This window comes from Lithobates pipiens, unplaced genomic scaffold (assembly GCF_037356315.1).
Source record: "Lithobates pipiens isolate NorthernLeopardFrog02 unplaced genomic scaffold, aLitPip1_a1.2 Scaffold_16, whole genome shotgun sequence".
NCBI classification, from domain to species: domain Eukaryota; kingdom Metazoa; phylum Chordata; class Amphibia; order Anura; family Ranidae; genus Lithobates; species Lithobates pipiens.
The window spans coordinates 420,809,338-420,835,692 of NW_027507748.1; the positions used below are offsets into that span (position 1 = coordinate 420,809,338).

At 40.4% G+C, this 26,355-nt stretch overlaps 1 protein-coding gene across 1 annotated transcript in view; it reads right to left on the reverse strand.

Annotated features, from left to right (window-relative positions):
- The window catches only part of EGFL6 (EGF like domain multiple 6), a 138,024-nt gene that overhangs the window by 16,077 nt on the left and 95,592 nt on the right, over positions 1 to 26,355 (reverse strand). The window contains exons 8-10 of the mRNA XM_077482542.1: positions 25,525 to 25,869; positions 8,136 to 8,222; positions 815 to 910 (exon numbers count right to left, since the gene is read on the reverse strand). Of these exons, the coding sequence (XP_077338668.1) occupies positions 815 to 910; positions 8,136 to 8,222; positions 25,525 to 25,869 (528 nt within the window). The remainder of the gene's footprint in view (positions 1 to 814; positions 911 to 8,135; positions 8,223 to 25,524; positions 25,870 to 26,355) is intronic.

A 26,355-nucleotide genomic window follows, 5' to 3' on the forward strand; every position in this document is an offset into this window, starting at 1 on the left:
GTATAACCAGCTATTTCTTCTTTCACCATTACATAGGGTGGTAAGTAGAGGCTGGCAAAATATGTAGTATCTCTATTTTCCACCTCCTTACATTGGGTGAATTATGTTCAAATGCTATCAGCATACGTTTTTGGAAGGAGGCAGTAAAGAAAGAGGTGAGGAGACAAATATTAGAGTAAGGAATGGTCTAAAGGGGGAATTCATAATCTTTGATAGGATGACAAGTGTTGCATTTAACATACTTTAATTGGAGATTACTGCTTGGAAATATTGCACATTATTGGTACTTCATATCACATTGCATGAATCTCCATTCAATTTTACATAGATATAGGCAATGACAGTCTGTTCTATTCCATTTGCTTGGTATGAAATACGCAACAACTGTTCATTAGATGCCAAAAAGGTAACCTGGGGCTTACAATATCCATAGAAAGAGCAGTATGGAAAAGGACGGTCAGGAATATGGAAAAGGAATACAGAAATTATCACACTAGTAAAATACATGTCTATATTGCTTTCACATTATCTTCCCACTTCTCCTTTGTATCTTGCACTTCCCACAAGAATATTACAAGCCTCATATAGAGTAGTTGTAAATGACTTTACTGTTGATTTGAAATACTCTTGTTTTTATAGTTAATAAACAGAAAACATAAAATTCTTAATTTTACATTCATGTGCAGTTAAAATAAAGTTTTAAATAACTGAAACACTTTTCAACCTGCAAGGTTTCCGAATAGTATAAAATCTTTGTAATTTGGAAGAAAGAGATGAAATTATGTTGACCCAGTATATATACAGTACTGCTTACCCTGGCTGCGTTCTGCTTGCTTCCAGTCAAAGTCATCTTCACTTTCCTGTTTCCAGGCACAAGCTCCATGATCAAAGCTGCAATCAATAGTCACCTCTGTGTATATGGAAAAATCAAAGAAAATCTTATTTACAGTGCAAATCAAAATGAATGACTGTAATGCTGCTTAGGAAACAAATACAGTACTGAAATGAGTAATTCAACATGATTAAAAATAAGCTAAGTCTATGCAAGTTTAAAGGAGGAAAAAAGGAGTAATGATGTGGGTACAGGTAACCTACTGTACGTATTTGTATATCATTGCTACCCTGGGGTCAATCCATTAACCGTTCTTGCATGCAATATTTGTGTTTTGCATATGAAAATAAATGGGTCAATTCGTAGTAAAATATCGAATTTGAAGTAAATTACGTGAATTTGGGGAATATAAGCTAACTTCACTAGCGGTTATCACATGCAATATTTGTGTTTTGTTTTTAATAATTCAGGCAATAGTAACAGTCAAAATAAAATAAAATAAAAGCAAATCAAAATAAAATATTGAATTTGTGATAAATACCGCAAATATGGTAAACATGTGATTTAAATACCACAAATGTGGTAAATATGTGAGGTAAATACCTCAAATGTGGTGGACATGTGAGGTAAATACCACAAATGTGGTAAATATGTGAGGTAAATACCATAAATGTGGTGAACATGGGAGTTAAATACCGCAAATATGTGAGGTAAATACCGCAAATGTGGTGAACATGTGAGGTAAATACCACAAATGTGGTAAATATGTGAGGTATACTGCAAATATGATGAAAATGTGAGGTAAATGCCACAAAAAATTGGTGGTCAACTTTCTTGATATGTAACTTGAGTAATTCTATAATACTCTTTAAATGTTATGTGAAATAAAGTAGAAAAACACTTAGTAGTTCTGATGTATAAAGGTGCAAAAAAGGTGAGTGAATATTGTACAACTCCACAAATAAATATCTAAAAATGCAGGCATTCATAAAATCGCATAGCCATTCAATAACACTTTTTTAGTGCCAATGTATAACGGTGCAAAAGAGTGATCAAAAAATGTGCAACTTAAATGTATTTTTGTTGCACATTTTTGATCACTCTTTTGCATCGTTATAGTTCAGCACTTCAAAGTGATATTAGCTATGTGATTTTATGAATTCCTAAGTTTTTAGATATTTATTTGCAGAGTTGCACAATATTTGATCACCTTTTTTGCACTGTTCTACATCAGCGCTACTAAGTGTTTTTCTACCTTATTTCACATAACATTTGTAAGTATTATACAGCTACTCCACCAGCACCAATATTTATAAAAATTACATATAACACTAGCTACGGATAAGCTACCAAGTGTCTGCAGCAATTGGCCATTTAATACCACCTTATCACACTTTAGTGATAGCGTGGGAGTATCAACTACACATTGATTACGCACAACTTTCTTGATATGGAGGGCCTAATGTGTGGCCCTCGACACCATCAAAGGGCTATACATACAATTTTGTGAATATTCAGTGTTAGAAACAGCAGACATACAACAAGATATAGTGAAAGATTGTGGGTATGATACAGGAGATGGTCAAAGACTGTAGTAATTATACAAGAGATGTCAGAGACTGCAGACCTGATACAAGAGATGGTCAAAGACTGCAGACATGGTGAAGGAAATGGTTAGAGACTGCAGACATGACACAAGAGATGGTCAAAGACCATAGACATGATCCAAGAGATGGTCAGAGGCTGCAAACATGATCCAAGAGATGGTCAGAGGCTGTGGAGGAGACTGTCAGAGTTTGTGAGCATTCTATACGAGTTATTGAAGACTGGGGAAATGCTTTCATAGACATTAATTGACTGGAGACATATTACATGAGACTGCTATAAATCATGGCTACAACAGGGCAATATGGAAAGACAGATTTGTGTGTATGGGAGCCCAGAGGGCCACACAAAAAGTACTAAAGATCCGCATGTGGCCCCTGGGCCACACATTGGGCACCAGGGGTATAGGCAGTCAATATTTTAGGAAGAAACAAAATAAGAATGAGGGGAACTCTGCACTGGCCAGTAGGTTAAAAGAAAACAATGTATCGGGGAGGAAATGTTATGTCCCTAGCTCAGGAATGTAAATAAATGGTAACATTGCACTAAAGAAAGATTGTTCTGTAAATGACGATACACTATAATGTTTTCACAGTTTTACAATATTTTGGTGTGTCTTCATTTATAGAGCAATCTCCCTCTGGTGCAGTGTTAGCCTGTCAAAAATGTGATAAAACACTAACAAACAACACTAAATGTAAATGCTAAATATCACATAACAAAGTAAATCCTCAATTTTTTAAGAACGTTCAGCAGCTGACTTGATTACATAGTAAATATGCAGCTTCGTTTCTATTTCAATCATTGCCTATATTCCTGTTTAAGCTGGTGCCATCATCGCTGCCTCAAGTTTCCTGTTTCAGGGTGGCTCCTTTCTCTTGCAGCATTCCCTACACTGTGTACATTAGTAGAAACACAAAGGGGGTTATTTATGAAAGGCAAATCCACTTTGCACTGCAAGTGCGCTTAGAAGGGCAGTCGTTGTAGATCTGAGGGGGACATGCAAGGAAAATAAAAAACAGCATTTTTGCTTGCAGATGATTGGATGATAAAATCGGCAGAGCTTCCCCTCATTTCAGAGCTTAACACTGAAAAAATGCCTGCACTCCAAAATCCATCAAAATTCTTATTTAACCACTTTCAGACCGGACCATTTTGCTGGTAAATGACCAGAGGTCTTTTTACAATTTGGCACTGCGCTGCTTTAACTGGTAATTGCGCGGTCATGCAATGTTATACCCAAACAAAATTTGCGTCCTTTTCTTCCCACAAATAGAGCTTTCTTTTGATGGTATTTGATTGCCTCTGCGATTTTTATTTTTTGCGATATAAACGTAAAAAGACCGAAAATTTTGAAAAAAAATGATATTTTCTAATTTTTGTTATTAGAAAAATCCAATAAACTCAATTTTAGTCATACATTTAGGCCAAAATGTATTCAGCCACATGTCTTTGGTAAAAAAAAAGTCAATAATTGTATATTTATTGGTTTGCGCAAAAGTTGTCACATCTACAAACTAAGGTACGTTTTCTGGAATTTACGCAGCTTTTAGTTTACGACTGCCTATCTCATTTCTTGAGGTGCTAAAATGGCAGGGCAGTACAAAACCCCCCCAAATGACCCCATTTTGGAAAGTAGACACCCTAAGGAAATTGATAAGTGGCATGTTGAGCCCATTGAATATTTTATTTTTTTGCCTCAAGCGATTGAATAATGACAAAAAAAAAAATTTTTTTTTTTTTTTTACACAAAGTTGTCACTAAATGATATATTGCTCACACATGCTATGGGCATATGTGAAATGACACCCCAAAATAAATTCTGCTGCTTCTCCTGAGTACGGGGATACCACATATGTGGGACTTTTTGGGAGCCTAGCCGCGTACGGGGCCCCGAAAACCAAGCACCGCCTTCAGGCTTTCTAAGGGCGTAAATTTTTGATTTCACTTCTCACTACCTATTACAGTTTTGAAGGCCATAAAATGCCAAGATGGCACAAAACCCCCACAAATGACCCCATTTTAGAAAGTAGACACCCCAAGCTATTTGCTGAGAGGCATTTTGAGTCCATGGAATATTTTATATTTTGCCACAAGTTGCGGGAAAATTACAAACTTTAATTTTTTTTTATTTTTTTTTCACAAAGTTGTCACTTAATGATATATTGCTCACACATGCTATGGGCATATGTGAAATGACACCCCAAAATAAATTCTGCTGCTTCTCCTGAGTACGGGGATACCACATATGTGGGACTTTTTGGGAGCCTAGCCGCGTACGGGGCCCCGAAAACCAAGAACCGCCTTCAGGTTTTCTAAGGGCGTAAATATTTGACTTCACTCCTCACTACCTATTACAGTTTTGAAGGCCATAAAATGCCAAGATGGCACAAAACCCCCACAAATGACCCCATTTTAGAAAGTAGACACCCCAAGCTATTTGCTGAGAGGCATGTTGAGTCCATGGAATATTTTATATTTTGCCACAAGTTGCGGGAAAATTACAAACTTTTTTTTTTTTTTTCACAAAGTTGTCACTAAATGATATATTGCTCACGCATGCCATGGGCATATGTGAAATTACACCCCAAAATAAATTCTGCTGCTTCTCCTGAGTACGAGGATACCACATATGTGGGACTTTTTGGGAGCCTAGCCGCGTACGGGGCCCCGAAAACCAAGCACCGCCTTCAGGCTTTCTAAGGGCGTTACAGTTTTGAAGGCCATAAAATGCCAAGATGGCACAAACCCCCCCCAAATGACCCCATTTTGGAAAGTAGACACCCCTAAATTTAGGGGTACACTAGTGAGACTAGGTAATAAATGGCGGGTGCCCTGAAACTATAAAAAAATAACTAACCAACCAGCGTCACCTGTAACAGTTATATGGTGATCACTGGTGAAAGGGTTAACTAGGGGGCAATCAGGGGGCTTTATGCGATAGTATATGGGGGTCCCTGGCGCTATAAAAAGCTGCGGCGAACCTAAATACCTACCTGCCTAACTAGCGTCACCTGTGACACTAATACAGCGATCAGAAAAACGATCGCTTATTAGGCTGGGTTCACACTGGAGCGATGCGGGAACGCCACGAATCCGCGGCGGGTTCCCGCATCACATGCCTCCCGGCGGCAGTTCACACTGCCCTATGCGAACTGCTGGGAGTGTCAGTGAAATGTTAATGACACCCCCAGATCAGTTCGCATATCGCAGTGCGATCTGCAAACTCGGATCGCATGGTGTGAACACCTATGCGATCCGATTCTGCTGCGGACCAAAAAAAGGGTCCCGTGCGAGTTTGCGGCGGGTGCGGCGGGTGCGGCGGGTGCGACACGAATTCAGCCATACTATCTGTATGGCTGAACTCGAATCGCACAGAGATCGGATGTGATTTGCACTGCAGTGCGGTGCGAATCACATCCGTTCTCATAAACCGCTGCAATGTGAACCCAGCCTTAGTGACACTGGCGACGGGGGGTGATCACGGGGTTAAACCTTTATTGGGGGGGTTAGGGGGGTACCTTAGAACTAAAGGGGGCTAACCCTAACTGCCCTAACAGTTATTACAGTCACAAATGACACCCACCGGGTGATCAGGGGGTTAAACCTTTATTAGGTAATAAATGGCGGGTGCCCTGAAACTATAAAAAAATAACTAACCAACCAGCGTCACCTGTAACAGTTATATGGTGATCACTGGTGAAAGGGTTAACTAGGGGGCAATCAGGGGGCTTTATGCGGTAGTATATGGGGGTCCCTGGCACTATAAAAAGCTGCGGCGAACCTAAATACCTACCTGCCTAACTAGCGTCACCTGTGACACTAATACAGCGATCAGAAAAACGATCGCTTATTAGGCTGGGTTCACACTGAAGCGATGCGGGAACGCCACGAATCCGCGGCGGGTTCCCGCATCGCATGCCTCCCGGCGGCAGTTCACACTGCCCTATGCGAACTGCTGGGAGTGTCAGTGAAATGTTAATGACACCCCCAGATCAGTTCGCATATCGCAGTGCGATCTGCAAACTCGGATCGCATGGTGTGAACACCCATGTGATCCGATTCTGCTGCGGGCCAAAAAAAGGGTCCTGTGCGAATTTGCGGCGGGTGCGGCGGGTGCGATGCAAATTCAGCCATACTATCTGTATGGCTGAACTCGAATCGCACAGAGATCGGATGTGATTTGCACTGCAGTGCGGTGCGAATCACATTCGTTCTCATAAACCGCTGCAATGTGAACCCAGCCTTAGTGACACTGGCGACGGGGGGTGATCACGGGGTTAAACCTTTATTGGGGGGGTTAGGGGGGTACCTTAGAACTAAAGGGGGCTAACCCTAACTGCCCTAACAGTTATTACAGTCACAAATGACACCAAAGCAAAAAAAAAAAAAAATGACATTGGTGTCACTGTGACTGGGGGGCAGGGGTAATTGGGGGGGTGATCGGGGGGGTGTGAGTGTGCCTGGCATGTTCTACTGTGTAGTGTCGTGTTGGTGCAACTCACCGATCCTCTCTCCTCGGTGTCGGAACGAAAAATACCGACACGGAGGAGAGAATACATCACTTCCTCTCCTGTGTTTACATTACAGGAGAGGAAGTGATGTCACGGAGCATTTTCATTCGTCGGGAGCGATCGCGAGGGGGTGGCCATGAATGAATGGCTGTCCCCTCGTCCAGAATCAGAATCATTTCAGAGCTTCCCCTCAGATCTACAGCAATCTACAGCAACTTGTAGTGCAAACTGGATTTGCCTTTTATAAATAACCCACAAAGTCCTGTAGCCTAAAATGGTAAGGCACTTCTCTACTCCTTCCTCCTCTTTCCCCTGACCTTCTCCAAGCTAACAGACTGACTGGAGACTGCACTGTCCACTGTTACCTTTTTTCCTGTGAAGATCAGAGGTTCAAGGAAGCAGCACTAAGAGAGCAGGAGCCACTATCATTGAAAGTTGTAAACTGCAAGTGCTGGGGGAAGACTCTTACCAAATAGTTTATAAGGGAATGTTTATTTTATTGTGATCAACACATTAAGCTAAAAATATACAGGGTTAAATATTACCTATTTGTTTTAATTTGTTAAATAATACTTTTAGTGAATTTACTACTTTTGAGCTTGAGTTATTTAAAGGCAAAAATTCATGCAGTATTTATCTCTTAGTGAATTGACCCCTCTGTGCTGACAAGGTCATTTTCAAGCGGTACACCCAAAAGTTGTACTTCTGCTCATTGTACTCCCCCTCTGGTGCCAATTTTGGCACCTTTCAGGGGGGAGGGTGGACAGGATACCTGCCTTTTACAGGTATCCTGTTCCCACTTCCAGGAGCCTCAGCCGCAGGTATTAACGTCACCGCCCGGGCTCCCTCCTCCTTCCCCATTCGCCGAGCCAGTAGGAGAGAGAGGCGGAGCTTCGCGCATACACAATAGGGTACCTATATCTTGTGATTAGCCCATTATGGAGGCTTTATTAAACTGCATATAATCTACTACACTTAGTGGCTCTTTTTTCTTTTCTCCTTGTCTGTTATACTACAGAGTGAGCTATGCTCTAGAATCCAAGCTGACACAAGTGTATGGACTTTGCCCAGATCATTTTGGACTTCTATTTGTGTGCTTGCCTTTGCGCCTATAACATATTCTCTTGTACAAATGTATAGCTTAGTGCTACCATGCACAATGTGCATTTAAATCATTAATTTACCTTCTGATTTTTGTGGCAGAACCTTTACGTCTACTGCTTCTGGGCTATAAGCAGACTCTTCTCTTACCTTCTCTTTAACCTGTAGAGCTAAGTACAACAAAGGTCAAATGTATATTACAAAATGCATACATGAATATTAACAGACATATTAAATAAAAAAGTAACAATTAAGGAAATAAATAATGAAATAAATAAATATTCCACGGGCATGGAAGACTAGAGGGGTATTTCCCCTAATAAGACCCTAGTGGCAATAACACAAAAATGGATCCATTGCATCATATGGTCTGTATATACAGTATCTCACAAAAGTGAGTACACCCCTCACATTTATTGTAAATATTGTGTTATATCTTTTCATGTGACAACACTGAAGAAATGACACTTTGCTACAATGTAAAGTAATGAGCGTGCAGTGCAGCTTGTATAACAGTGTAAATTTGCTGTCCCCTCAAAATAACTCAACACACAACCATTAATGTCTAAATCGCTGACAACAAAAGTGAGTACACCCCTAAGTGAAAATGTCCAAAATTGGGCCCAATGAGCCATTTTCCCTCACCGATGTCATATGGCTCATTAGTGTTACAAGGTCTCAGGAGTGAATGGGGAGCAGGAGTGTTAAATTTGGTGTTATCACTCTCACTCTTTCATACTGGTCACTGGAAGTTCAACATGGCTCCTCATGGCAAAGAACTCTCTGAGGATCTGAAAAAAAGAATTGTTGCCCTACATAAAGATGGCCTAGGCTATAAGAAGATTGTCAAGACCCTGAAACTGAGCTGCAGCATGGTGGGCAAAACCATACAGCGGTTTAACAGGACAGGTTCCACTCAGAACAGGCCTCGCCATGGTCGACTAAAGAAATTGAGTGCATGTTCTCAGCGTCATATCCAGAGGTTGTCTTTGGGAAATAGATGTATGAGTGCTGCCAGCATTGTTGTAGAGGTTGAAAGGGTGGGGGGGTCAGCCTGTCAGTGCTCAGATCATATACCACACACTGCATAAAATTGATCTGTATGACTGTGGTCCCAGAAGAAAGCCTCTTCTAAAGGTGATGCACAAGAAAGCCTGCAAACAGTTTGCTGAAGACAAGCAGACTAAGGACAAGGATTATTGGAACCATGTCCTGTGGTCTAATGAGACCAAGATAAACGCATTTGGTTCAGGTGGTGTCAAGCGTGTGTGAAGGCAAACAGGTGAGGAGTACAAAGACAAGTGTGTCTTGCCTACAGTCAAGCATGGTGGTGGGAGTGTCATGGTCAGGGGCTGCATGAGTGCTGCCGGCACTGCGGAGCTACAGTTCATTGAGGGAACCATGACAGCATATACTGTGACATACTGAAGCCGAGCATGATCTTGTAAGTTGAATTTCCCCAAATTTTACATGACTGATAACTATATACAGTATTTGAACCTGATATTACCGAACAAGCCTTCAATCAGACAGCTGAAGTATTTACCTTTGTAGAGTGTTTCATAATGGAAATGTAGTCAACTGTGCGCCTGCAATGTACTTCTAAGGAGCTTTGTTGAGCATTAAAGCTGAACTCCAAGTATGGATTTTATTGCATAGTTTACATTGATCCAGCTTGGATCAATGTAAGTATGCATATGCCATACCCAAGGAAGCAGAGAATCACTGTAGTAGTCTCCACTACTACAGTGATTGCTACTGCCTTCTGAGTCCCATGGCTGCCATGCTGCATAATAACCACAGAGGGTCACTTGCTCAGCACGAACGCTGCTCATAGGAAAACTTGAATTTTTTGCAATGAATGCAAAGTTATCTCTGATTGGACAAGGTGGACAAGGTGGAAATGCAGGGCAGTAACCATTACCACCTAGTATAATCATTTGCATTCCTTAAGAAAAATACAAGGCGTTCTATAAATGGTTGCCATGCTGAGGACGCAACCCTGTGTTCACTATGCAGCAGGGCAGCTGCATGACACAGGACTTAAAGGTTAGTGGCGATCCCTGTAGTAAAGCAGACTACTACAGAGCTTTCCAGCTACCATAGCAGTCCCTCAGATATGGCATATGTATACTACATTGGTCCCAGCTGTACCAATGTAACTATGCAATAAAATCCGCTCCTGGAGTTCAGCTTTAGAGCATTACATAGGGCCAGTTGGCAGCAGTAATTTCCATAAGTAAGGTAACATTGTTTGTGCTTTCTGTTAGGCTAAGAGGAGGCGACAAGGACAGTGCATTTCTGGTAGGATCAACTGGTATTTTTTTATACTTGCTGAAAATGTTCTTAGCCTGAAAAAAACTAAAAAAAAAATGAATGCAACCACCACATATAATGCCTTGTACACACGGTCGGACATTCCGACAGCAAAATCTGTCAGATTTTTTCTGATGACTTTTGTCCAAAACTGATGTTGCATACACATGGTCAGACAAAGTTGTCGGAAAATCCAACCGTTTGGAACGTGATGACGTTTGTTCGTTACAACGGGACTATGTTGAGGCTAGCAGCCAATAGCTTTGGTCTCGTAATTTGATCTGCGCATGCGTGGCACTTTGTCCGATCGGAATTCTCTACAAACGATCGAAAAAAGTCCAATCGGATTCTTTTGACGGAAAATTTGAGATCCTGCTCTCAAATTTTTCCGTTTTAATTTCCGACAGAAAAATTCCGATAGAGCCCACACACAATCAGATTTTCCGACAATATAATCCGATCAGCTCTTTTCCGTCTGAATTTCCGACCATGTGTACAAGGCATTAGGATTGGTAAGCTACACTATAGTTTTGTGTGTTACATTTAGCTATGTATTAAGCAAACCTTGTGTAGTTAAAGCATGGATCTCAAGATCCAAGACTTTCATATAGAACAGCCTTTATACAGTAATTTATAGTATATTGTGCAGTGGTTCAGGTAAAACTGTTCTTCATATTTTTCGGAAATAGACTAGTATAGCTCGGTTTAAACTGGAAGTCAAGTGCCTGTCTTTGGAAAAAAACACACACACACATTTGTTTAGAAATGCTAACACACAGACCAAAAAAGCGTACAACGGCTACAGCAATATGCATGTTAAGACTAGGGATACAGGGCAATTTTCCAGTGACTTGGTTTATATTTACAACCACTGACTTTTATGTCTCCTTAGATGGTCTGATTGTAGCTAACCAATCATACACAGACAGTGAACTAAATCCTAGAGTTCACTATATGTCTTTCTACTTACTTCAGTCTTATATGGGGAACACACAAAAAGGCATTTAGTATTCTGAATATCTGCACAATTCATCAGCAGAATTTTCTTGGGATTTTAAGGAACATAGGAATAATGCCAGGAATAATGGTATAATGGGATAACATGTTACGGTTGGGGCCCTACACACCTGCTATTTAAGCATTTTTAAGGAACTTTGTAGTGTAAGAAATATGCAGAATGCCATTATTGAGATCCTTCTACAAAATGCTTGGTGTTTAGCTTTTTTCTCTCAGTATGTCAGTACTCCTGATCTGCATACTTGTTCCAGGTCACTGATTCATAAAGTGTTGAAGCCTAAGGGTCATCATGACCACTAAGCAACTTGCATGTTCATATAGTGCAGCACCTTGTCCTAAAACAGGGCTACAGGTAACGTTAGCTTGCTGGGTGGTAGCTAGCCTGTTTATGGATCAAATGGGCTTCCTCCTAATTATGTTTCAGTTGTGGCTTCTCCTTTTTGGCCTTTGGTATTAGTATGATAAGCTACAGTGAATTCAGGTTATGAATGAACATACCTTTCTCAGCCAATCAGACAGGCTGCTATGATTGTATAGACAGGCTGCTATGAATGCTGGGAATAGGTATTTATTTGAAGAGAGTCAGGTGATCTAGGTCTTCTCTGCCCAGAGTGAGGTCTGGGTGGGAATGTGTGGAACAGCTCCTGGCTGCTAGGCCTGAAGCCTGAGGCCTACCCAGGAGTTCTGCTGGCTGGTAGATCTTTTGAGGTCTATCCAGGTGTTCAAGATTCTACAGAGGAGAGCCTGCTCAATATCTGGAAACAATGCTGAGACGGATGGAGTTCTAGAGAAGTACCAGAGGTGACTCTTCATGGACAGGGGCCTCTTGAGGTGGCTGGGAGAGCTTCATGAGAGAACCCATCCAAAATAATTCTGTAGGATGCTATGAGTAAAGTTTTTTTTTTTACTTTGGATTCTCTTTATTTATTTTTTTCCACTGTACAAAAATGGCATAAAAAACAACTTATATACACAACAGTTAATCTTATCCACTATACAGATTCACACTTTCTGTATTGATTTATCCCGCATTCTATTACCCCCCCCTCTTCTCCCAACCCTTCCCTCCCTCCTTACCCCGTCCTCCCCCCCTCCCTCCCTCCCCTAGTGTCCCTCTTTTCTGGGTTGATCTTTATTATCTCTAGGCTAATTTTCAAACCTGTATTCCATGGTTTTCAAGCTGCTTTGTACTTTATTTACCTTTTTTTTTTCTTTCTACTACTATTGTTGATCAGATGGATACCCTATTTCGTTCAGCCACGGCCTCCATATTTTCTCAAACCCTATAAGGTTTCCTCTACGTATATATACAGTTTTCTCCTTCCATATTAAATCATTGATGACCTGGGTCCATTCACTCACAAGAGGTGCGCTCTCAGACTGCCATTTCTGTGCTATCAGTTTCCGCGCTTGAAATAAGCAACGTATAACTGCAAGCGTAGTGCTTTTCTGTTCGCCCGGCATTTTCCTGTAGCCTAGTATACAGGTTTTAGGGTCCAGGTCCAGCTTGATCCCAAATATTTTGTTTATAATTTCTGCTGTTCCTTCCTAATATCGAAACAGCTTTGGGCACCTCCACATCATATGTAGAAGGTCCCCATGGCCTCGGCATCTAGGACAGTTGGCGTCCGTCCTCCTTCCAAACAAGAACAACCTCTTGGGAGTGTAGTAGGCCCTGTATATCAGCATCAGATGTGACACTTTCTGTGATGGGGAGACCGATAGTAGAGGCCCCAGTTCCAGTATTCTCTTCCACTGTTCCTCCGTGATCTCTCCTACGTCCTCTTCCCACTTCTTCTTTTGCTTGGCTAAGCCAGGTTCTATTTTGAGACCCCTGCCTAGTAACCCATAAAGGGTAGATATAACTCCCCTAGATTTATCTATTTTAATTATCTCCTGGGATAAGGATATCTTGTCCCACTCAGGGATCTGTGGACCAAACTGCGCTTTCAGAGCATGCCGGAGCTGTAGATATTGAAAGAATGTCTGTTGCGATAGGTCATATTCCCTTTTTAGATCCGTAAATGTTTTCAAAATTCTACCGTCGTAGATTTGACCCAACCTAACTATTCCTTTCTTCTCCCATGTGTTAATTCTCCCAATTGACAATATTTCCTGCAAGTTCTTGTTATCCCACAGGGGTGTGTATTCTGACCAACCTGTACATCCCAACATCTTTTTTACCGTTCTCCATACTTTACTCAGCATATTTATTATGGGGTCCTTGCGCTGAAAAGAACTTGCTTCCAGTGCATCTACCAGTTTTTTATGTGGGGCTCCTATCAGCATTACTCTGCCATTTGGATTGCCCTCCCCCTCCTGATTACATCCCACCAGATGTTGCAGTTGCGCTGCTAAATAATAATTCCTAGGGTTGGGCACGGCTAATCCCCCCCCTATCCATTGGCTGCTGTAGCGCCTGGAGTCGAATTCTCGCCTGTCCCTTTTTCCAAATTAACTCCCGAAAGAGTCAGGTGATCTAGGTCTTCTCTGCCCAGAGTGAGGTCTGGGTGGGAATGTGTGGAACAGCTCCTGGCTGCTAGGCCTGAAGCCTGAGGCCTACCCAGGAGTTCTGCTGGCTGGTAGATCTTTTGAGGTCTATCCAGGTGTTCAAGATTCTACAGAGGAGAGCCTGCTCAATATCTGGAAACAATGCTGAGACAGATGGAGTTCTAGAGAAGTACCAGAGGTGACTCTTCATGGACAGGGGCCTCTTGAGGTGGCTGGGAGAGCTTCATGAGAGAACCCATCCAAAATAATTCTGTAGGATGCTATGAGTAAAGTTTAGTTACTATAGGAGACAGCCTATTCTACAAAATACAGATGTGCTGGTTCAGCTTGAAGGCTCTTTTCCTTTACTGCTGTCCGCCTTATCTCACCTTTTTGTCAATGGAGTCTGTCTGTCTGCTGATCGTTACTATTGGGTATACTGTGCCCCATCCCCTCTCTCCCACATTTTGTGAGAAATAAACTTCTCTTTGTTCAAGCATAAAGGTGACTGGCACCAAATGTTCTATCTTGTACATCACCAACTATGCCTAGTAACATACACCCTGAGGAGGAATGTCAGCTCGCCCTGCCTCTGGGGGTCACCACCAGGCCCCCGAAAATGTAGGGTAGGCGCTACATAGTAAGAAATTACAACTTAAATATCTCTCTTACTACTGCTTTTGCATCATTACACCACACCCAAATTTCTTTAAAATTTCATTTGATAACACATATTAAGATGTGCATATTTTTATTGGTAGACATGTGAATGGCCCATTAACAGCTCAACTGAACATTTGTACATCAGCTAACTACATACCCGGTGCATCAAAACAAAAGTTTTGTAAAGTCCTAGGCCTCATTCACATGGGCGCTGAAAATTATAGACCGTGAATGGGCCACATTTTTATTTGGCTTGAGCTACCAAGTGCTGCATGCAGGCAGCTCATATAAGTCAATGGCAGCCCATGTAAGTCTTGACAGACATGTGGGTGCAGCTGAGCAGCCTTGGACGCCTACAGTGTGTATTCAGGGGTGCTCACCTGCACTCTACACATCTGTTAAATTAGGATGAGCTATGTCCATGCAGCAGCTACATCCCAATACACTTACATGGGCTGCCTGCATGCAGTACCTGCATAAACACACTGTCCATTCTTGCGCTATAGGCCTCAGTGCTCATGTGACTGAGGCCTTACAGTTTATTTTCTTTAGAAATCATTCACAGCCTGAGTAGAAAAGCCTGTCTCCTGCCAGAATGCTGTAAAAAAGGACTTTTTATTTTTGTGTGGAACCAGTGGTTTCTCTGCAATGGCTCCTGCTGAGTCAGAATTAAAGCTCTGTAATCAGTAAATCGCATTTCCCTATTGATTGTAGGGCTCTAGCTGCTTTCTAAAAAAAATTAAGGTCTCTTTGACACCATGTCAGTTGATTTGCATAGATCAATACAAGCTCGGCACAAGGGCACATTGACATTTTTTTTTATGTGCCTTTCCACACCATAACATTGAGATAAGGTGGCTTAGAGTGTGTGAACAGGGTTTTATTATACTTTACGTATGATAATTTATTAAAGGGTTTCTTCTACTAAAATAGACACAAGGTGCTTACAAAAGCAATACAAAAGAAATTTCAAAAAAAGAAAAAAGGGCTTTTCTCAGGAGTTACAGCACCGGCCCTGTGCTCCCCACTATCTATCACTTGTAAACACAGAAGCCAGGCCTTTCTGGCTGTACCCACAGAACCCTTCCTGCCCCTGCACTTAGGAACAGACAAGGGAGAAACAGTTGCCCTGGCACAGTGCGTTTATGTATAAGAGGGAGGCATCACTGACTTTTGGAGAGAATTTGGGAGGAGGTCATTTTTGGGGTTGTAAAGTGGTCTGTGACATACAGTATGTATGTGAGATATGTACTCAGGGCACTCCTGAACCCTGCATTGTGTGTGTGTGTGTGTGTGTGTGTGTGTGTGTGGGGGGGGGGGGACTGGGTTTCTGCACCTATTTAATACACAAAAGCCCTAAGTAGGCCATATTCTCTCTTTTATTGGAGAGAATTCATTTCACTTCCTGTCCCATAACCAAAACATGAAGTAAAAGATGGCACAGACATCAATAAAAACCCAATTGAGTGCTGGTATTTTTATCAAATGGTTGTTGACGGTGTCACTGTAGGCCATGAACTCCCAACTAGAGAAGGAAACTCAGGGGTCTGGTGCTGGATGGATTTATAACAAAGACAATAAAAATGTACATGTATTCCAATCCCTCTCCACTTTATCTAACACGAAAAAAAAAAGTTTGGCTTTGGTTATAATTTATATAATTTATGCATAAACGTTCTATGACTGTGTAAGAGGGAATGTAGATAAAGCAGAGGCGAGCTTATTTATTTTATATGGAAAGGTCAGCATTCCTATTGTCACCTTTTTTTCACAAAGTAACTCATCTTGGGCTGCCAAGCTATTAGTAACGGGAGCAGATTTCTGTTATGCTAACAGCTATGGTTGTGAAAAGTCTTTAATCTGAATATGCTTTGGCATCTGTGCACCAGGAGCTATATAGACAGAACACTTCTGCGCATGTGGCAGCCATTAACTTAATGGAAATGTTTTTTTTTTTTTTTGCTTACCACAGAATTCCAAGACTCTTACATTTCATGTTTTTAATGAACATATAAGCCATAAATAAGGACTGTTTCCAATGCTGAAAAGTCAGTCAGAAATGTATCCTTTCATAATGTATTCCACAGCAGGGAGATCAATGGCTTAGTTAAATGCATGAGATTTACATTCTACTATAGAAAGATAAACTTCTGCTATAATCTGATCCGTGAATTGCAGTGTTAAGTTTATTGCTTTCATGACTAAAATTGTAATGAAATAAAAAGAAACATATGGATCTTTCATTTGCCTCCCAAATAAATAAGAATAAGGCCTCATGCACATTGTATGCTCTTGATGCTTTTCTCTCCTACAGAAGTTTAGCAGCAGCAAAAACACAGTAAATGGGCGTTAAAACACATTTGAATGGGCGTTAATGTGCATTATTGCGAGTTCCCACATCTAATGCTAGTACCTTCTATCAGCTAGAATTCTGGAGGGAATGTGGCTAGCGTTAACCCGCGTTAAGGAGCTTTTGAGTGTTTTTTTATGCTCAAAAGTTCCTCTCTTGAACACACAAGTGATTTTTTTTTTCTGCCTCTAAACTCCCATGCCACTAAACTCCTTAAAATGCCTATAGTGTGCATGGACCAGGGTTTTTTTTCAGGGGGAACTTGGTGGAACTCAGTTCCGCCACCTCTGACTCAGACCATCTGCTCCCTGCCCACCACTATCACTTGGAAACACAAAAGTCCGGTTTCTGTGTTTACAAGTGACAGCTCTGCACTCGTTGTGTAATGCAATCCTGGTATTTAATGACCTTTAAGACCCTCCTACTGTTTGTGAAATTTGATTGACCACACCCACTATTTGATGTGATTTTGAGGGGTGTGTGTAGGGGAGTGGTTTTGGGGGGGCGGGGCCGTGGTTGAATTCCAGCACCTATTGTTTGAGAAAAAAAGCCCTGGCATGGACACATAGGCTAACAGAGAGGGGAGTTTACAGGCAGAGAAAAAAAAAGCTCAAACACCTGTAAAAGCAGCTTTTTTTGAGATACAGTGTGTATGAGGCCTAAAGTTCTTATAGTATTTAAAGTATATTTTACCCTAAATGTTTATTTATTCTATGTGTGTGATCACATATGTGTATTTTATAAATCATAGTCTGTTATTTTTACATACTTCTTCCATCTATAGTAACTAGTTGATCCTGCCAGTCACCTTTCTTCCTTGTTCTAAACAAAGCAGTTTTCATCCTTTGGCTGGCCATTCAGAGGTACAGGACACTGTGCAGACACACACCATACCTGTATTGGGTAGTTGGTTTAGCCACAATGCCCCCCGACCAATCAGTCCGCTTCTAGCACAAAACTGCTGACCAAACACAGCCTGCCATATTTTTTAGCACTGATCACTGTGTTAGAGTCACTGGACGGGAGATAGAAACAGCTTTAGAAACAAACAGACGAGCGTTCCACTCGTAATATGGACGTCACTTCCGGTATCCTAGTTCCGACGCGTATCCCTGAGGAAGTCACGTGATTGGTGACGATACGCGTCGGAACTAGGATAATGTCCATATTACGAGTGGAACGCTCGTCTGTTTGTTTCTAAAGCTGTTTCTATCTCCCGTTTTGTGAGTATCTGTTTAATATTTTTGTGTACTGTAAATAAATTTCCATACATACTTCACTATTGGAGCATACTTCTCTCTTTCCTATGAGATATTTGTGGAATAACATTGAGCAATGAGACCTATGTGGAAGCTATAGAGATACAAAACATCAGCCGTGGGGGCCAGCACTTACCTGCCACGAATGGGGATATAATCCCTGGATCTTTCTATTTGGTTGTCCTGCTGTTTACCTTACAGCAGTAAGGTAAGGGGCCACTCCACCTGATGTGCCGTGAAAACACTGGAAATAAGGACTAGACACACGTTTTTTGGCACCTACTTGGAGAAGCACTGAATCAATCACTGGTCACTTTATTCACCCCAAGTTCACATATAGACTTTATTTATGAGCTGTTTTGTTTTTGTTCTCTTCTTTGCTCTGTTGAGCTTGCACGGTGTGTGCCACGCTTGGAATTTTACACAGCCCTTTTGATTGAATTATTTTAGAGCTATTTTTATGCACAAGACACCTTGATATTTATTGCTGCTACTTTACTTAAGCACTGGACACTTTATTTTCACTTATTTGATTATTCACGACTGTATTTGTTTGAGGCACTTTATATATTCTGAACTACTTTGTATACACTGTGCAATATATAACTGTCTAGTTTAGGGTATGCTATACCTACCTAATAGGTAGAAACTGTATCTCTGCTAGTTTTTTATTTAGCACAACTGTTTTGCATAAGAGACTATAGTATAGTTTAATCTCGTGAGGTAGCGCAACACCATTTATTTGATTTTGTATACTGGTATTACTTGGGGGGTAGGGTTTATACCCCTGTCGGTGGTTTGCTGCAACCTATTTTTAGTGATAGTTTTTGCCCTTAATGATAGCGCGGGGATACTCTTACTATATATATATATATATATATATATATATATATATATATATATATATATATTTTTTTTTTTTTTTTTTTTTTTTTATTATTTAAAGCGCAAAAAATAAAAAAAAGTGGAGGTGATCAAATACCTCTATTTGTGAGAAAAAAAAGGCTTACATTTTATTTGGGTACAACTTCATGCAACCACCCAATTTTCAGTTAAAGTAATGCAGTGCCATTTTGCAAAAAATGGCCTGGTCATGAAGGGGGGGGGGGGGGGGGGGGGTAGTGCTAAATCTTCCTGAGGTCAAGTGGTTAAAGCACAACACTGGACAAAAAAATAGTTTTCCCATGCAATGGGGATGTGCCCACACTTCACAGGACAAGTGCTCATTTTTTGTCTAGGGGATTGGAGGATGGAGATATACTTACCTGATCCTCTGATCCTCCCTGCACAATACCAGTTCCTGTGGCTCCTGCCCCCCCCCCACAGTCTAGCAGTCTTGAAGGTTGGACTGTTCCTGTCACCATCACACCCACAGACCTCCTCTGGATGTGAGGATGTCAGGAACAGTCCACAGCTGGATTGTGGGGGAGCACGTTTGTTTATGTCAGAGGAGAAGATGTGTGTTGTACCAGGTTGCTTACAATCCTAAAGCACACATTTGTGTAGACACTGGTAGTGTTTTATTTAGTCTAATTTTTTTCTGATGGCAGAAATAGGTCAAGTGAGGTTTTCAAATTCTAACATAAACATAAGTGGTGTATATAGAGATCTGGCTTAGGAAACACTTGCAGATAAACATTTCAAAATTTGGCTGTTCTTTACCTTACATGCAGACACTTTGTAAATATTCTATTCTTTTGTTTTATTTTTATTGTTAAGCTCTCTATGTTTGAACATAATACATGGACATGTTAGGGCTGCCCAGTGAGTATTTGAAAGTCAAGAGGGATTGGAACACCACCTGGTTTTTATTGCTGTCTGTATGCCCGTAGAATATTCAACCCCTCTATTTGTTCTGTTTACTGTTAGCAATAAAAGGGAAGCAAAACCATAATAAATGAGGGTCATTTAAATGTATGAAATATAAAGACTTAAAGGGTAACTCCACTTTCATTGGAAATAAAATAGCAAATAAAAACAGAAATGTATCATACAGTATACAATTGCGACTATTTATAATATTAAAAAAAATTACCTTTCCTTTTCAATCTGCAGCACTGTAATTTTCTATAAAATGAAATGTAATATGGCAACCTGGATGTGTTCTGTACACAGAATATGTACAGAACACGCCCCAGAAACATAATTTCCTGCTTGCGTGATCGGCTCACTGGTTTTCCCAGAAGTCTACCCTAGGACACAAGTCAGGCATCCCCTGCAACAAAAAGGCCATTTTTGTGAGATACTTCCAATAGGAAATCATGTGTAAAGGGATGCAGACCCTGCAGATTTCCTCATTAGAGCTCTGCAGGTGCAGCAGCTGGTTGATAATTAAGAAAACACTCCCTTTAGAATAACATGTAGGAATCTGCAACAAAGTTTATTAAAATTTTGCAATGTATATAGATCACCCAGAGGGGAATTTTTTTTTTTTTCAACAAAAGTGGAGTTACCCTTTAAATCCCACAGGAATTCGAAAGTTCAGGCTAAGATAGGATAAATATAATCTATAGGTAAAGTAGAAAACACCTTAAAACCCAAATTTAGCCAAAACATTTACTTTTAGTTTTGGATAATGTGGGAAATGGATAGAATCCAGGTTTCCACACCTCCTTGCGTCTCCAATGGGGATATTTTCCCTCCATTCCTGCCAGATGACATTAGACCCTACTGGGTAGGCAAACAGCAATAGAAGCCTCACAGAAATTCTACCCACTTCCCACTCCACTTAACAAAACAAGCAAAAAATGTTAGAGATTTTAAGTTTTGGCTGGAACTGGGATTTATTATTCAGCAAGGGATATATAGGGATGGCCTTGCTTACATTAATGGTTGTAGGCGAACATGGAATAGTTCCATCATTTGCAGCATTCATATTGCGCATTCTATATTACCAGTATAACTCAGAACCAATCAGTGCTTAGTGACACCTGGTAGAATTCTAGTGATAACAAAGCATGCTGCAGCATGCTGCTATTATCTGCCTAACCCAGAGCTTCTGTCTGGGTCATGATCTCTGGAATGGAAAATACATGCAGTTTACCTTTGAAAAGTAGATTAAGCATTTATGGTATTATCCTTATCATTTAGTTATTGAAAATTCTAATATTGTTAAGTTCAATTTGTTTTAAAAAAAAATGATGATCTTACATGAGATTACAAAAGCTACACTATCTAACCTGTTGCAGTAATAGGACATCATAGGCTTCCGTTTTCATTGAATCTAATAAATCTAAACTCAGTTAAATGTCGTGCTCTAAATTCCTTTTGTCTGTAGCCCACAGCAATTTGCATTCCATACCAAATAATTTCATGTACTAGAAGCTTAGATCTAAGACTATACATAGTAAAACTTTCTCAGCATTCAGAAACTTTATTTGGTACCATAACGATATAGACATGTGCAATTGGTTTTTGTCCGAATATAAATTTTTTAGTTATTCGGAGATTTGGATGTATTCGAATCTCTGAATGAAACAAATTTAATTGAAATCCATTTGATTTCGCTTTGTTTATCTGTTTCCTAACAAATTCCAAATTTTCGCAAATTGATCGACCGATTCAAATTGTGTGTGAATAATAATTGGTTGTTAAGGAGCAGGCTTGGAAAACAGCTGCCAAGTCCTTAACAACCGATGACTCCTCAGCTGTCAGTGGACTTACCTGCTGAGGGCTGAAATGCAAACAAAAGAATGTCGACAACAGAAAATTCCGAAAAAAAACAGGCCCTTCAGGTCTGGTATGGATTGTAAGGGGAACCCCATGTCAAAATGTAAAAAAAACAAAAAAACGGCGTGCGATCCACCTAATATCCATACCAGACTCTTATCTGAGCATGCATCCCGATAGGCTTGCTCGTCTCCCCCTCCTGAACCATACCAGGCCACATGCCCAAAACACGGGGGGTGTTTTGGGACATAGGAGGCTGGGATCTGAGAGTCCTCTTCCAGATTCAGGTAAGCCCATCACCGGCAGACCCCCACAGCCACCTGGGTGGTGGGAAAGAGGCCCTTGTTCCCATCAACATGAGGACAAGGTGCTTTGGGGTGGGGGGCAGAGCCGCTCTGCCCCAAAGCATCCCTCATGTTGAGGACATGTGGCCTTGTATGGATTTTGGGAGGGCTCCCATTCAGTTTTTTTTACATTTTGGCATGGGGTTCTACTTAAAAATCCATACCAGGCCCCCCAATATCACTGCAAGACCCTTATCTGAGCATGCAGGTCAGGAAAGGATTGGCGAGCGAGCACTCCCCCTCCTGACCCATACCAGGCCATACCCTTAACATGGGAGGGTGGATGCTTTGGGGCAGGGGGGCTCTGCGCCCCCACCCCAAAATACCTTGTCCCCACATTGATGGGGACAAGGGCCTCTTCCCGACAACCCTGGGGTATAGTTGTTGGGGTCTGCGGGTGGGGGGCTTATCAGAATCTGGAAGCCATCTTTAACATCCCACCACCGCCATGTGAATGGTTATCTGGTACATAATACCCCTACCCATTCACCAACATGTGTCAAAACAATTATAAAAACACAGAGGCAGTTTTTGAAAAATCCTTTATTGTAGATCCATCGCAAATCATGCCACCGACCTGAACAAAATAAAAGGAAAAAAAATGCTCTTCGCTGACACGGAGGTGCTATGTCGATTGCAGGCTTCTCCGTTTGACAGTTCTTTTATAGAGAATGGGCGGTGATACCTGTCTACTTTAGCGGCGGCACCACCCCCCTTCTGACATCATGGACTGGTGCATGCTGGGTCCGTGATGTCAAAAGGGGAAAAGTTCTTCAATGTTTACAACAGAGGCATAGACATCTCAGCTATTTTCTATAGAGAGCAGAATCTTGTTAGGCTGCCATTCCTTTTATGTAAACACACAACAGGTGTTTCTAAGCTGTTTAACATGAGGGAGGGTAAAACATATCTTAAAGCTTAACTCCTTGTTTAACTTTAAATAGTTTGTTTGGACCAAGCTGGTCCAAATTAACTATTTCCTTCACTAATAAATGCGCCTGCTATCAGCACTGTATAAACTGTATGTACTATACAGAGCTGTATTTCCATAGTGGTACGACCAGCTTGGTCCAAAGCAAACAATTTTACTATTTTACCAAAACATGGAGTTAAGCTTTATTGTTTGCACCCAGTTTTTCAACATTGGCAAATATTAGTAAAATTATACATGCCATTGCAACTACGTAGTGTATCTGGGTTAATTATACCTTTTTTTTTCAAAATAAATTTGGACTTCATTTGGTGGTAGTAATAGATATCGCCCATTTTTTTTATGGTCAAAAGAAGACCCATAATAGTAAAAAAATATATATTTTTTTAAAATTTAACTGTATGTTATTTGCCATTAACATGACCTACCACCAAAACAAATAATTCCACTGCTGCCATTTGTGACAATACCGCATATGTGTACAATATTTATTGTTTGTACCTGTATTAGGGCCAAGAAACAATAGTGAACCTTTGGGATGAATTAGGGTGGAGACTGCGAGCCAGGTCTTCTTGTCCAACATCAGTGCTTGGCCTCACAAATGCGCTTCTAGAAGAATGGTCAAACATTCCCATAGACACACTCCTAAACCTTGTGGACAGCCTTCCCAGGAGAGTTGAAGCTGCTATAGCTGGAAAGGGTGGGCCAACTCAATATTGAACCTAATGGACCAAGACTGGGATGCCATTAAAGTTCATGTGTTTGTAAAGGCAGGCATCCCAATACTTTTGACAATACAGTATGTGTGTGAGTCTGGTGGGAATAGGTAAAACAGACTGAAACCTACCTTAACATATTTGTAGTGAATTGTGAGAATGGATTCCTTCAAAGTACAAGCAGCTAGAAGGCCAGTTATGGATTGTTTTAAAGCCAATTTACTGCTTATTAAGAATATGTAAAAAGGTTTTATGTTTGTAGTCTGGGCACATGTGCAAATTAAGGTTTCAAATTTGTTATTTTGATATACAGTTTTCTTTATATATTTACAAGATTGCGTTGAATTTAAAACGTTGTTTAAAAATGCAAATATACTGTATGTTTAAAACCGGCAACTTTGAACTATTGCATATTAATTTTTTATCTTCATTATTTGCAGTCAGTAGATGGAGAGCACTGTGTGGGCTCTGTGCTATCTGGAGTCTTTTCTTTAGAGCTACTGTGGTACAAATAGACCTGTCTATCATTGGGAACAGTTACACATAGCTACTAACAAAGAAAGCAACCACTGCTGAGCTTGGTTATTAGAAAGCTCAGCATTCTTTACAAACTGAATATTTTAGAGGCAGCTTGTAAAGGTTTATTTGTTTATATGAATAATTAAAAATTGTGTAACATTTATAAAAAAAAAATTGCATTTTTACTACAAATAATTACAGGCATACCCCTCTTTTAAGTACACAATGGAGTTTATTTACTAAAGCTGGAAAGTGCAAAATCAGGCTCACTTCTGAATAGAAACCAATGAGCTTCTAGCCTCAGCTTGGTCAATTAAGCTTTGGCAATAAAGCCTGGAAGCTCATTGATTTCTATGCAGAAGTGAGCCTGATTTTTCACTTTCCAGCTTTAGTAAATAAGCCCCATTGTGTACTTAAAAGTGGGGTATGCTGTATTGTTTTTCTTTAAGGTCATAACTGTGTACTTTGACCGGGGTTTGATATGGGTTAGGCTGTAATTATTCTTAATGTATTACATAATTGACAAAAGTAATTAGAGATAATTCATCTTCATGATGACTACAATGGTATATCAGTAAGCCGTGGTAAGGGTTAGTAGTATATAACCCCTCCCGTGTTTCCTCAACACATTCTCAGGCATTAATAAAATGGAAAAACCCAGTATACATCTATGGTGAGCTAATATTTTCAGATGGAGGAGGCTCATTTTCCTAGGACCTCTTCCATCAAATGCTGGAAAGCATGCAAAAGTATTCAAACATTCATATGCCTCCAGCCAGGAAGATAGCAGACTGTGGGGGAGATTTACTAAAAGTAGAAGAATCAGAATCTGTTGCAGCTGTGCACAGTAGCCAATCAGCTTCTAACTTCAGTTTGTTCAATTAAGCTTTGACAATAAAACCTGGAAGCTGATTGGTTTCCATGCAGAGCCGCACCAGATTTTGCATGCTCCAGTATTAGTACATCTCCCCCTGTGTGACTGGGATACTATGAAGGTATCTAAGAAGGGTTGGATGTTATTTTCTTTTTAATGTTTAGAAAAACTGTTTAGAAATTAGAGTTAAAAAGAAATATTAGATACTGGTGGATTTGAATCCATCTGACAGATTAGTAGGAGTGGTCCGGGTGACAGAACTGAGTTTTCCATTTTTGATTATTCACTCATCTCTTTCGCTAAATACAGTAAAATAGAACTCACCAAACACATCCCCTCTCAGTGTTTTCTTTTTTCCAATTGTATTTTTATAGTCTTCATCATCATCATCTCCATCATCCTCTTCTTCATCTTCATTTTCATCCTGGTCTTCCTCCTCTTCCTCATATTCTTCCTCTGCTTTGTTTGGGTCTCCTATGTAGACTCCATCCACATAGTCAAATGGCTGCAAGTGTGTTTTTGGAGATGGTGTCACAACCAATTCAGGTATTAAATTCTTTATGTCTTCATTTCTTTTTAGGCTGTTCTTATGTGCCAACAGTTTCTTTATCGTGTCTTTTGCACTTCCAACTATTTTAGGTCCTTCTTTCACAGGTTTATCTGGAACAGCTATAACGGAACCAAAGAGATGTTCATTTGCAGATTAATTCACATATATAATTTGAGTCTGCAATGTATGAATGCATTTGTATACATAAATACTTATATAGATGGACACAAATTACATACAAATGTTTGCCTTGTGTTAAGCAATAAAAGCTGCATATGCCAAAGTAAAACCACACCTGAATTCTCAATTCAGCCATCCACACAATTTAAGCTTTACTACTGGTTTGCTACCTACTATAATTGACATGCTCTACACTGCAACCTTTGAGAAGTAATTCCTTCTGAATTACAGTTCATTACCATGCACTGAGCACAACTGAGAGATATGCAAAGATTGAATATTATATAATTATATAGTGTTATCATTTAGCCTGTACTAGGGTATGACAATTTTAGATCCCCAAACGCAAGCTGTAACGTTAAGATCAATATTCAAATGTAAAACAACTAATTTGATGAAAATAGTGGTTTTGATATTTTTGGGAG